Raw genomic sequence first — 14,071 nt, 5'->3', positions numbered from 1 at the left:
ATATTTTTAATTTAGTAGGTACACTTTAAAGTCTGTTAGAGCCGGGCGTGGTGGCGCAAGCTGTAATCCCAGCACTTGGGAGGCTGAGACAGGAGGATTGCACAGGTTCGAAGCCAGCCTCAGCTACTTAGTGAGGCTCTCAGCAACTTAGTGAGACCCTGTTTCCAAATAAAAAATATAAAAGGTCTGGGAGTATAGCCTGGAGCTAGAAAGCCCCTAGCCCCCCCCCACCCAGTACAACCAAAAAAAAAAAAAAAGTCTGTTAGAAATAACCACCACTTTTGAAATTATTGTTACAATCACTGTTTGCTATACCCCAAACCACAACTCCTGGCATTTTGATTGCTATAGAAATGAATAGTATTCCACGTTGTGGCCATCACACCCATCATAAAAGTTAAGTGAACATTCTCATAACAGCCTCTGGGATGGGGCAGATGTAGGAGGGAAGGATTGAGCACACTGGATAAATTGTGTCACTGACAAATTGAAACTACTCCCTTAACACAGCCTTGTGTCTTACTTGTCACCTCTGTTTTATTTATTCAAAGCTATTTCAAAAGCACAAATATTGTATTGGAACTAAGAATCAAAATGAATCATTTCTATTATCTGTCAGAATTTGCCATTCCATGGCTAAATTTTCTGCGTTGTTTTTCCTTTGCTTTATCTATAATTTGGTAAATCTTTTCTCAAAGATGCTTCACTTCAAAATATGACTGTAATCAAAATATGACTACAGAGAACTATCATCTCAAGCGTGTATCACCTGTTTCAAAACAAAGAATAAAAAATAGGGCTGGGGATGTAGCTCAGAGGTAGAGTGCCCCTGAGTTCAATCCCCTGTACCACACAAAAAAGAACTATCATCTCTAAATGAGACTATTGCATTGTTGGTGATTTTTTTTTAAATCAGACAATTTTGTGATGATTTTTTGGTTTGTTACATTAATATTGCATTTTAATAGGTATTTTCCCCAATTTGTTCTGGTTCTAAAGTGTTAACATCATAGATATCATTAACTGCTTAATCTTCAAACTAATTGAAGCTCAGACTCCTGTGTATTAGGGCTACTCTTCATACTTGGTACTGCTCTCATCAGTCTGATAAATATGCATTTAAGAAGTAAAAAAATTATTTTGATACCACCCATCTATCTCAAAAGTTCATGTACCATGATCATTTTACAAGTATAAAAGACATGGAGCAACTAAATCTTGTCTCATATATCCACAATAAATTAATTTCCTCCCCCCCCCCATAGCTTGATCTTAGTATCTTCCTTGTGTACACCTATTATCATTTGTAGTAGATGAATTTGTCTTCATGCACTGGAATACCAACTCCTTGAGGGCAGCAAATTCTTAATGTGTGTTCTTCTCTACAGTGTTTACACCAATGCATGAATAACAGTTTTTTTTTTTTTTACCTACCTCTTATGTTTAAGGGGCATAGTTGAGATAATGAATGTACATGAACCATGTTAAAAGTTGGGGTGCATTAAAAATTAGCCAAAGCTGCATACATGCTAAAATATATCTTTCCTGTTCATTACTTATCTAGTATCTGGCAGAGACTTTGAAATATAGTAGGTGCTCAGTAACTGTTTGTTAAATTACATGGAGACTGATACAGACTTTAGCACTCATAGTTCAGTTCTTTCTGCTGAACCATACAAAATTGTTTCCTTTCAGCAAGGATTCATTGAGAGTTTCTTTCATATGCTAGTGCTTGGCTCTAGCAATATAAAGACAATTAAAATAAATTCAATGAATTTTTTACCCTCCAGCAAAGAAGACAGACACTTATAACAAGTAGCTATAATTCATTGTAGTAAATGTTGCAATTAATGTATGTAGACAGTACTAAGGGATCATAGAGAAGTAAGTTATGAATGGAGATTGTTAAACTCCTTTTTCTTTTTAATGAGCAGAAGTTTGTTAAAGAATGAAAGAAGGACTTTGTCAGAGATGCAGGCTCCAGTAGGGGATGAATACTTCAAAGAGCACATGGTAGTAGTTGAAGTTCCACCTGGCTTAGGCAGAATGTACACTGAGGAGTTATTTTGGATGTCAGATTGTTAAGCACTTTTTGGAACTGAGCTTAAGATTCAAGATCCTTTCTCAAAGGCATGGGTTGAAATCTCTGAGGTACCATTTGGGTATTAGAGAAACAAATGCTTAAGTGGGAGGCAGGCTGATGTTAGAAAGACACTGAAAATGGTGCTGGTAGAGTTTAAGAATGGGATGAGATGCTGAAATTACATGATGCAGGGAGAAATGGAGAATGGTAAAAAAAAAAAAAAAAAAAGTTAAATATGAACTAAAAGCAAAGCCAGAAAGTAAAGTATCTGGATAGAGAGGACTTAAAGGGAAGATTTTTTTTTTTTTTTTTTTTATCTTGGCTAGCTAGGGGCTACTGCTGTCCTCCCATTGAGTGGTAGGGTTTTACACAGTCACTGGGAGACCTACATGTAAATTCTGCTGCCTTTCTCTGAAGCCCTCCCTGTGACTGCCCATATGTCTGTCATTACTCTTTATCATCACTAAAGGTGAGTGTTTTTCAAGGACTTTCCCTTTGGTTCACAGATTTTAATTTTAGAAACAGGAAACACCAATAGGTAAGCCTGTTTAGACCCTATATTAAAGTGGGGGCTCTATGTTCTTGGATTTTATATACCACTATGAGGTTGAAAACTCTTACAAAATTTATTCTGTCCAAATGTTAAAAACAATGGTCATGAAAGAGATATTATTAAAAGCTTATAAACCTATAAAATTATATTAATATTTTTAATAATCATGGAAAATAATCACAGAATAAGATACTATTTTACAACTTTCTATTCATCAAAAATAAGAGCAATAATACAAAGTGTTATTGGATATGGAAGAAAGGGACTCCTGTTATATGTTGGTTTTAATTCATTTATATACTTTGAAGAGCTATTTCTTAAGATCTAGCAAGTCAAGGATCCACTGTAATACAGCAAACACACTCCTAAAACACTCCTGCGACTGTGTATAGAAATATGCATAAGAATATTGATGGCAGCTGTCTTTGGAAGAGTCTGTATTCCATCATTAAGAGAAGACAGTCATCCACTGGAATTCGTGCAAAGGAATGAAACTTACATTTATCAAGATGAATAATTCTGAAAAAGCAAAACGATGAGCAAGCAAAAAAAAAAAGTCAGGTTTCAGATGCGTGCCTGGAAGAATGGTGTTCCATGATAAATGATGACAAATCTACAAAATTAAAACTTACAAAATTACATTTGCATTTAGTATGTGTACACAAAAAATAGAAGCATAAGACAGGCACTGGAAAGATAAATACCAATTTCAGGATGGTTGTTTTCTTTGGGAGGTGGTCAAGAATAAAATAGGGAGAGAGATTCAGGGCTTTGGTTGTATTTGGTTTCATTTATCAGGCAAGTAGACAGGGTTTGTTAAAATCTCTGAAGTTAGCTGGGCGTGGTGGTGCATGCTTGTAATCCCTGTGCTTGGGAGGCTGAGACAGGAGAATCATGCAGGTTCGAAGCCAGACTCAGCTATTTAGTGAGGCTCTCAGCAGCTTAGTGAGACCCTCTTGCAAATAAAATATAAAGTAGGGCTGGGAGTATAGCCCCGAGGTAGAAAGCCTCGGGGTTCCACCCCAAGTACCACACGCACACATACAAAAAGTCTCTGAAATTTGTGGATGCCTAAAATATAATAAGAAAAAAACCCTGCATCTGGCTGTACTTGCTGTTTCTGTTGGTTTGTTCTATCAATCGCTGTTCTGTTCAGCTACCTCTTCTTTTTTTTTTCTATCCAAATAATTCTACTTAAATAATCAAAGAAAATATGATCAGGGCTTAAGGCAAGATAGAAGAAAGGGGCAAGATATAATTAGAAGAAATATTTAAGAGAGATATTTAAGTAAAGACACCAAGACTTAACAATTGGATGTAAGTATGTATTAGTGTGGGAGGGGAAGGCAAAAGGTCAAGGATAATTTATTCTGAATTTTACTGGCATTAGACCATGAAAAAAAAGGAAGAGTGGTATTAGGACCAAGGAGACTGGGTCTCTATTATTGTCTTAGTCCATCTTATGCTTTTTCTCTGAGCCTAACTGGTTAACTTGATAATTTTCATAATTACTTATTAAATAATTGTCATATCTATGTCAAAAATAAATATAAAGAGATCAATTGAATTTATGCATAAGTGCTCTTTTCCATTACTATGATTCTTCAAATGTTCATACTATTAATTTTGAGGCATCATAGTGCATTCACTGCTTCAGTAAACTCAATCGGGTAAGCAATTTCAACAGAATGCAGCTGAATGGCAGTGTGTAGCCATCATTAAGTTATTGGGTAACTATTTTTAAAAAGTGTGAGAATCCATTAAAACTTTAGAGACTGCACATCCATCTGTTTGAAAATTATATTCAGAAGGAAAATTGAAGGTGGTTATTTTGAAGCATCCCCAAAATATATATTATATTAAATGAGTAATGACTGGGTCAGGCTTATGTCAGTCACTTTTTCATCGTTATTCATTTCATAAAACAGTAAAAATACAGCTCTGTAGATAATTTCACCAACTTGAGGTTCTTTGAAGATAAATGTATAAAATAAACCAGAAACAAATGTACTTAAGGTTAGAATTGGTCAGTATTTCTGTTTTCATCTTTTCCATGGCTTCTCTTGCCTGCTGATTATCCTTCAGAAAAAGGAAGTAACTACAGTGACTCCTGGGATGCAGAGATCTCAAATACCGTATGGATTTTCAAGTCCAACCTAATTAGAATATTTCAACCAAGCTGCCTTTTCCTTTTTTCTGGGACCCTCTTGAATCATCTTTTCATAGTTCTACATTTTAGTGCCATTTTCAGTAGAAACCTAAATTCCCATCCCCAGATCCCCAGGCTTCTTGCAAGAAATTAAGGCCAGAACAATGATGCTGTGTTCCAATCCTGTGAGTTTGGTGCACTACACACTTAGTAAGCCCAGCTAGGTTCAAGACCTTGGGGGCCTTGGACTGAAATCAAACCTGCACAGTCTTGCCTTTGCTCTACCTTACCCCAATAGAAAGCCATTGTTTTAATTTTGTGTATTTCCCCTACCATTGGAGAAATAAGCCAAAAACCAAAGTAAAATAACCATTCAGGCAGAATTCCCTAGAGACTTGAGAAAGACGTCATTGGCTGCCTCGGTATGGCTGCCAGTCATCCCAGTTGATGCAAAGCATCTGTCCTCTCAAGGAAACAAGCAAGGTCTGGTCCCCCTTCCTAGTCTGTGAAGTGGGAGGTGGTGTCATTTGTTGTAGAGAGTCAGGAGCCCCATATCCCTGGGCTGTAAGAGTTGCCTGCCTTGGATAACAAGCTGAAAGTTTTGTCTGCTGTCTTCAGTAAAAGATAGTATGTGAGCAGGCAGACATCATCATCAGTTATGGATGAGTTTCTCTTCCCTGGCCTATGAGTTAGAGGTGGCAGGGAGCAATAATGCTAGTGTGTGATCATCATATAGCCCCCCCCCCCACCTGAAATCTTTCCATTCATCTCTGACATTAGGTAGCCTTTAACTGTTTAGAAACCTTTAGCAGGCTCTTATTTCCATAACCCCTCTTTTTCTGTCTAATAACATTTAATCATTTACAGCTTCTGTTAATAAAATTTTACTTGAACATTTACTGCCTTAAGTAATTGCATAACTGAGAGAAAAATTCTACTTTACAAGGGGATAGATATTTGATCTGGCATACTTTGTTCTCTATGCTATAACCTTATATAGGAAATTTCATCACAAGAGCTGTAAAATGATACCATCTTTGATCTAGCCATGACCTCTACAGCAGTGCTTCTCAAATTTTAATGAGCATACAAAACACCTGGGGATCTTATCACAATTCACATTCTGATTTAGTAGGTGGGGCCTTAAGTTCTGCATTTCTGTGAAGGGCCCAAGCAATGCCAACACTGCTCCTGTTTGCAAGGCAAGACTAGGAGACTTGAAGGCATTCAGTCCAGTGAGTAGCCATCACTCACCCTTGTCACCTCTGGGCAGGGGAGATGAGACAGGCTTAAAAACAAAGTACCTGTCTTTGAAGAGATAAAACATCCAGTGTCTTTCATAGGTTTTTAACAAACAATTGAGATTATTTATGTCAAAAATAAGTCCTAGCTGAGTATGGTGCTACATGCCTGTAATCCCAGTACTTGGGACCCTGAGACAAGAGGATCATTGGTTCAAAGCTAACCTCAGTAATTTAGTGAAGCTTCTATCAAATTAGGGGGACCTTGATCCAAATAAATAAAATAAAATAGGGCTGAGGGTGTAGTTTGGAGGTAGAATGTCTCTGGTTCAGTCCCCAGCACCATATACACACACAGAAAAATAAATCTAGTTAAAATGATAGTCATTAAAATTACAAGCAATAATAAATGCTGGCAAGGATGCAGGAAAACAGGAACCCTCATATACTGCCAGTGAAACTGCAAACTAGTACAGCTGCTATGGAAATAAGTGTGGATGTTTCTCAAAAGAGTGAGAACAGAACCACCATATGGTCCAGCTATACCACTCTTCACAATCTTCTCAAAGAAACTGAAGTCAAAATATTATAGGGATACACGCAAATCCATGTTTACAGCAGCACAATTCACAACAGTCAAACTATGGAACCAGTCTTGGCACCCATCAACAGATGATTGGATTATGAAACTATGGTATAGGCACACAGTGGAATTTTACTTGGCCATAAAGAAAAACAAAAATTATGCCATTTTCAGGAAAAATGGATGGAAACTAGAGAATATTATGCTAAGCGAGATTAGCCAGTCCCCAATAGTGAAGGACCAAATGTTTGCACTCATATGTGAAAGCTAGAGAAAAATTGAGAAACAAAAGGAATTAGGAAGAGATACTTGTAGAATAGTGGAAAATTTGAAGAGGGATGTGGGAAGGGAAAATGGGAGACTTGATGAAGGAAAGAGTTGAAATGATGTGTTCATATATGAAGTTATCAGCACCAGTTTTATTACTTTGTATATGGGGTGAGGGTATGAGTAGGGGTGGGAGCCAGAGAGAAACGCATAAAGTGTTGTGTGTACATATGCTTCTATATCTCTGAACCTCATTATGATGTATAATTACAATGCACTGATAAAATAACTGTCAGCCCTTTCAAAGTACTACCTGGGGTGGTGATACTGGTTACTTATGTCACAGTTCAGTGGAACTGTAAATTTCATCAACTTCTATTTACTCAAATAAGAGGCCATAATGATATTTTAAGATTATGTAATGCATGTTGGTTGGTTTTTTAAATAAAAATTATTGAAATACATTTATATTTAAACCAAAATATTGAAACTGAACCTAAATATTTAATGGCTTAAAAATATGGGATAATCTTGGATATGCACATTTTTAGCTCACATATATTTTTACTCTTTAGGAAGAGGAGTAGTATATGTGAGCTTCCTTGAGATCTGTTATCCCACATTAACTTCATAATATCAACTTGTGATTATTTTTGTTTAATGATTAACCTGCTGGTGTGGATAATGCAAAATTAAAGTCATTACAAAAATACTGTTATAATTCAGACTTTATCAGAACTAGTTTATTTTCTTAATTGTGTTTTCTTAGAATAGTATTAAATACTAAGACATTATTCATTATTTGATGTCAGGAAGGTAACCCCAAGGACAGAAGAACCTCAGGCTACAGTTTACAATAATAGTAAAGTTTATTTATGGGGCTTATATGGTATATTTCACTACATATTTTCACATCTAATTCTTACAAGCTATACTTGTAAAAATAACAAAACAAAACAAACTAAAATTACCAGGGAGCTGGTAAAGGTAGAGTTAAAAAAAGAAATCCTAGGCTTCTGGATTCAGTGTTGTTCGGGCAACTCTCTTGAGAATCTAATGCATATTTTGAAATGATGAGGAGAAGGGAGAAAAGACGTCATTCTATTTGTATTCTCATATAATCTCTACACCTAAGAAACAAGGACTCTTGACATCCCATTCGTAAAGGAAATAGAGCTCGCAAGCCCTCACCCAACTCGTCCAAGTACCCACTTGGTGGTGGCACTAGCATTGAACCCAGGATATCCGACGCCATACCTTCTGCGTGTTTTTACTCATTTGCATTGCATTTGTAGGTATAGACCCTGTAGGTAGAGACATGTGGGTAACAAAGCGATTCAAGAAATAATAAGTATCCTGCAGAGCCATCTGGTTTCTCTCAGCCCCATCGCTGGGCCTCTTCTATTTCTGGTTAGTAAAGAATGGTCTCCAACAGGGATACTCCCTCCCCATTTCCTCTCTTCCCACTCAGGATAGCAGGAAGTCTGAGCATTTCATCTACTTAGCATCTCTAGTAATTCAGGCTGTGAACATACTTTACCATCAGTTTAGTAGCTGTTTATTGATAGCTATGCAAAGCACCATGAGGGGGCATAATTCAGAAATGTGTCCAGGTGTCAAGGAAGTCTAGAAAATAACAGTGGTGTGATAACCAAGTTCTGCTAGGAAGATGAAGTAGGTGGTGTTATTTTCAGTTTCCAATGTGGAGATTTTCACTGCACATGTAATTTAGAGCTATGTTTATTTGGACTGGTGTTTAAAAGTAGAAACTGACCATCTGTATTTTCCTTGATAAGTATGGAGTCATCCTGACCAAAAGGTTTCTGAAGGTCAGGGATAGCTTATACTTGGAACATTATTTATAGAAAGGAAGAAAGAATGTAAAAAAAAAAATTAAGAACAGTGCTCACTAGTTGAGAACTTAAGAGTATTTTGGTGTGTATGCCGGAAAATATAGTCATCAAAACCAAAACAATAAGAGTAAAACAAAAATTACAAAGCTACATTTGCTAGATCTGAAGCAAAACGAGACTAGGTAAAGTGACCTTGGCATTTTTGAGTGTCTACTGTGTACCTGCATTCTGTTACATGGATTTGTACTGTTTTTCTATGTCTTTCTAAAAGCATACAAAAATTTGATGCTATTTTAGTATTTCATACATGAAAGATTCGGCACACAGATATATTAGGGGACTTCGCCAAGATCAGTGGTGGAGCAAGAACTCAAACCCTGATCTCTTAAAATCCATATCTGATTATTTTTTCCCAGTTAGTTTACTCCAGACCTCTTCAAAACAGTGTTTTGGTTCAGCAATAATTGTTTTTACAGTAAAGAGTGGAGTCAGATGAATTCAGCTTAAAAAATACTTGCATTGTGAAAATACTAAATCATAAAATAATTGGGAATTATTGTAGGCTTTTACACAGAGTTTAAAGACAATTAACAGTTGACCTTATCTGTAAAATGAGAGAATAATCACAGCATAAACATTGTTTTATCTGATACTTGAAATATGCATTGACATAACTGCCAAAATGTTAGCTGCTCTCTAATGTTAGCCAGAATGTTTTAGGGACAAGAAGAGAACAGCCATTATTTATAGATAGCAAACAAGATTTTTTTTTTTTCCTTTAGAATGTACTTTTGTTGTTAACTAATTTCTGGGATTTGAAGATGTTAACCCTTGTATTAAACTAGGAATGGCTCATCCTCTTAAAACGCATTTTAAAAGCATTTTAAAACACTTCACATTAGAGTTTTGTATTGTAATCATTTTGCATTACATAAAAATTCTGAGACTTGCTTAAACTATTTTTAAAGGTAATATGAAACCTTTCTTATAAAGGTGACATTCTTTTGAATCATACTTTATCTATTTTGACATTTTTGCTATATTTATAGTAAACATTCACCACTAGAAATTTTAAAACTACCCTTAAAAATAAGGGCCTTGTCTTAGTAAAATACTCAGATTAGGGTTTGGAAAGGACTTTAGTGGATACATTGGAATTCATTTTTTTCAGGAGTTTTACTCCAAAACACCAGCAAAATTTCATACTTTAATTCTTTGTGCAAACAGCATTAAAAAATAGCTAAGAAACAATAGGAGTGAGTAGATACAGATTTTTCACTTAATTTTAATTTCTTGACTTTGAGTTTAAAAACACCAACATTTTCTATCTGAAATTGTATACCTTTAAACAAACTTTGTTATTATAAAAAGTACAACCTGACTAGTTTAAAGTAGGCCTTTATGTTACCTATGCTTTTTTCATTAAAGAAAATAATGTATTTCCTCATAGCCTGTCCTATTAACAATAAGTGTATGTCAGGTATATGAAAACTTTTTTTTTCTTTTTAGTTATCTTTATCAATTTGTGTATACATTGCTAAATTGTTCCCAGTCAAAACAGGACAGATTCCTCATATTTCCCTTCTTGAAGGAAAGCCTAAACTGAACTCCTTTTAAGTCCTTTTTTCTCATTGCAGTATCCTGCTGCACTGATGAACCTGGGAGCCATTCTGCACCTTAATGGCAAGCTCCAGAAGGCTGAGGCCAACTACCTGCGGGCTCTGCAGCTCAAGCCGGATGATGTCATCACACAGTCCAATCTCCGCAAACTGTGGAACATCATGGAGAAACAAGGCTTAAAGACTTCCAAGACCTGACACAGGAGGGCAGAACTTCATCCTCCTCCATTTAAAACAGCTGGCTCCATTGACAGACAAAACTTCCCAGCAGTAGTGCAAGAACTCATTTTAGATTTCAAGACCAGGGCAGAGGTCACCAAGGTCACTGCTACTTCTGGGAGAGTCCACTTCCACTATTGGCACCGCCTTTAACACCAAAAAGGGGAACAGGGGAAACCTCCTGGAGGACGTAATTGTTACCCATAGACTGTAAACCAGAGCACTTAAAACAGGATCTTTTGGCATTCTTAAATGGGGGAGGGGTCTCTACGTTACCGATTTTGTTTATTTTTCAAAGCTAATTTTGAAATTATATTGTTCCTTAAACACTGTGAGAGGAAGTCAAAGTGTTCATTCAGCCCCTTTAACTCTTATGGTTAAGCGTTAATAAGGAGGGATTAAAGCAGAGTGTGAATTGCAGTGAGCTGTCGCCAGTTGTCCTAACACAGCTGTCTTCCCTCTTTGGGACAGCCTGCTTCTCAATTTCTGAAACTTAGAAAACACTTTTGTTTTGTTTAGTATCGTGTCAGGATCTTTCCGAGTCTGTGTCTGTTTCTCCATTAGTGGCCATGATGTTTTATGAGCTGGATGTTGCAGGCTTCACTCCTTTGGACATCATTTGCTTTTCATGTTCTGTAAAAGATACAGTGAGAGCAAGCCACACTTCACAACAGTGTCTGAAGAGGGCTGGAGAGGTGCTACAAGAAGGAATTTTTTTTTTTTTTTACTTTAATGTTGTCCATATCTTCCCCTCAACTGCCTAGCAGAAGTCATTGTATTAATTTCTTTTGATATTACCTTTGAAAATGGCTATTCTTGGGTAATGTACATGACTGCAGAGGGGTTAAACAAAGCAATGTACGTACGTGTTACAGTTCCAATAAGTGGTGGACAGCACAGAGACAAAAAGAAAAGTGCTTTGTGCTTCCCAAATGTTGTTGATTTAAAAATCAAGTCACTTAAAGGAATTGTTTCGTGATGGTTGCTTATCAGTCTGTATTTTGGAAAGAGTTATAAGAAAAGCTATTCACTTTCTAATAGGTACCGAAGAAGCTGTACAGATGAAATTTTAAGGAATTATTTTTATCTTATTTTGTTCTTTCTGAAAGATGTCCAAAATGACTTATTTTAAACTGCAATAGAAAATGGCACTAATCTGCAAATGTCTAGGTTTCTGCCAGATGCTCTCCTCACTTGAAAACTATTTTTCACTAGCAAGTTGGGTATGCAATTTCATTACCTGTTATTAGCCACTTCAATGATCACATCACAAGTAAAACACTATAAATGAAGTAGAGAAAGAACACTTATTAAACATGTTTTTGGCTCGCAGTCAACTTTGCTACTAAAAATTAATTTCATAAAACACCAGTCCATTGTCAATGTCGTTATAGAAAAATTAGTTATACTATGCCCTAGATATTTATTTATTTATTATTATAGCATAGCAAAATAACAACAACAAAACTTGACTCATAACCCAGTTCTTTGCAACTGAAAATTAGCTTTTTTCTCCATCCCTTTTATACTCCAGATATATAAGATCAACATTTCCACTAAAGGGAATCTGGACACACAAATACATACATCATGTTATGTTTTCTTCATATTTTATGTTTCTTTATGTATCTGAATTCAGTGAGATAAACACTTTAAAGTAGTGTTGCTGTGACATTAGTGTTTTTATAAGAAGGGCAAATGTAGTGAGAGAGATATTTTAATGGCATTAATAAGAAGGCCCTCCTATGGTATGTGTATTATTTTGGAAACATTTTGTTGAAGGGTCAAATTTAAGTTATAACTAAAATAACTGTGTTTTCAGAATGATATTTAACATTGAACAATAGCAAACCCATGGTCAAACCAAAATAATGGGTTGAAGTATACTCTTCATTTTCTACTGCATTGGCAATTGCGAAAACAAACAAAAAAGGAATTTAATATAAGGCTATAAAGATAAATTCAGTGTCTAACATTTTTATTTATTTAAATAGTTATTGACGTATGATGACTTCCTAGTCTTAACATTGTATGTCTTCGTATTGTTACCTGTTCTTCCTTTCCAACACTTGTTCTTAATAGTTCCACTGAATGCACAGTTAGAGGCACTTCCTGTGACTCAGATCCCAAGTAGCATTAATAATTGGGCCTGTGTCATAAAATGCATGGATCTTTAATAACTAAATGTCCCTGACACTTTTCACTACAGGGCTGGACTTAGTAACTGACCAACTTGGGGGGAGGGAGGGGGGTGTTATAACATGATCAAAAAATGTCTCCGCTCAGGGATTTATGGTGGATTATTGCAGACAGTGCTAAAAAAATATAGAGCACAAGACAAGTTTACTAAATTAAAATTTTATTTTTTGAGAAACTGTTATTTGTATAAATTATCAAGATTTGTAGGCTTTCCTTTTGTAGAAATAATTGTTTTATGTGCCAGAGAATTTCAATTTTGTTTTCAACAATAAAGCATTGGTAACAAATATGCCTGTGTAAGCCTTTCTTTTAAATATTCTATACCAGTGGCACTTAAACTCTAGGATTTTAACAAAACCAGTAAAACTTTTTTTTAAAAAAAAGTAGAAGTTAAACATCAGAGATACAGAAATACATTATTTGAATATATAACCAATAATAATTAATTTTCATTAGTTATAATAACAATAAACTTGACAGTATTAAGATAATAAAGTTTTATTTTCCTTTCCTTGGTTATTGACTTTGATAAAAGGATTCTATAAACTATTCTAAGTAGGGCACAATCACTAGTTCCCTGCCTCAATAAGTTGTCATATATAGACATAGCATCCCTTGGCCATATTCAGAAGACCTTCATTCTCTAATTCTTTCTGGTGTTGAATGAAAGTCTAATCCTATTCTGATATTAAATGTCAGGGCAACACATTTAGGAGTCAGTAACAAAGAAACCTGGAGTCCTAGACATGGTACTAACTGTCAGACAATACTAGTCCTGTTGAAAATGCTATTCTATAACAATATGGTGATATGTTGCCTATTTCCTTCAGTATAGGATATAAAGTTATCTCTTGGACTTTACTACATGTGAAATATCCTACAGATGTGTGAGACTGCGGTTCAGTTTTACCACTAAGAAAACCTGATCTCACAGGTATGGAACAGCTCGCCCTGTGCCACTAAGCTCTCAAGCATTAGGCCTGTCCCCACGTTCCCAGAACTCTGCATCCTATGACACTGAGCCTCTGTATCTAGAAATCAAGTTTCTCAACTCTTGATATTTTCCTAGCTATTTCATCTTCCCAAAGTCATATTCTCCAACTCTCTCATTAAGGATAATCATGCAGATTAGAAGAGATAATTCATGAGAAATATCTTAAAAATTGAGACTGGGAGCCATCAGAGATTTCAGTTTTCATTTAGTTAAACCCACTTACCTTCCACCTGAGAAGATAAGGCTACCTTAAGTGATTTTAACTAAAGAGGTCAACACTGGTCATTAGCAGTAGCCAATAGGCCATAACA

At 35.8% G+C, this 14,071-nt stretch overlaps 1 protein-coding gene across 1 annotated transcript in view; it reads left to right on the top strand.

Annotated features, from left to right (window-relative positions):
- The window catches only part of TMTC2 (transmembrane O-mannosyltransferase targeting cadherins 2), a gene marked incomplete at both ends in the record, with an annotated part of 448,300 nt that extends 437,754 nt beyond the window's left edge, over window positions 1–10,546 (top strand). Inside the window, one exon of the mRNA XM_080705147.1 lies at window positions 10,367–10,546. Coding sequence (XP_080561273.1) covers window positions 10,367–10,546 — 180 coding nt within the window. The remainder of the gene's footprint in view (window positions 1–10,366) is intronic.
- Window positions 10,547–14,071: the final 3,525 nt, after the last annotated feature.

Source organism: Muscardinus avellanarius, assembly GCF_963383645.1.
Source record: "Muscardinus avellanarius genome assembly, chromosome: 11".
NCBI classification, from domain to species: domain Eukaryota; kingdom Metazoa; phylum Chordata; class Mammalia; order Rodentia; family Gliridae; genus Muscardinus; species Muscardinus avellanarius.
This window is presented reverse-complemented; position numbering and strand designations above follow the sequence as displayed.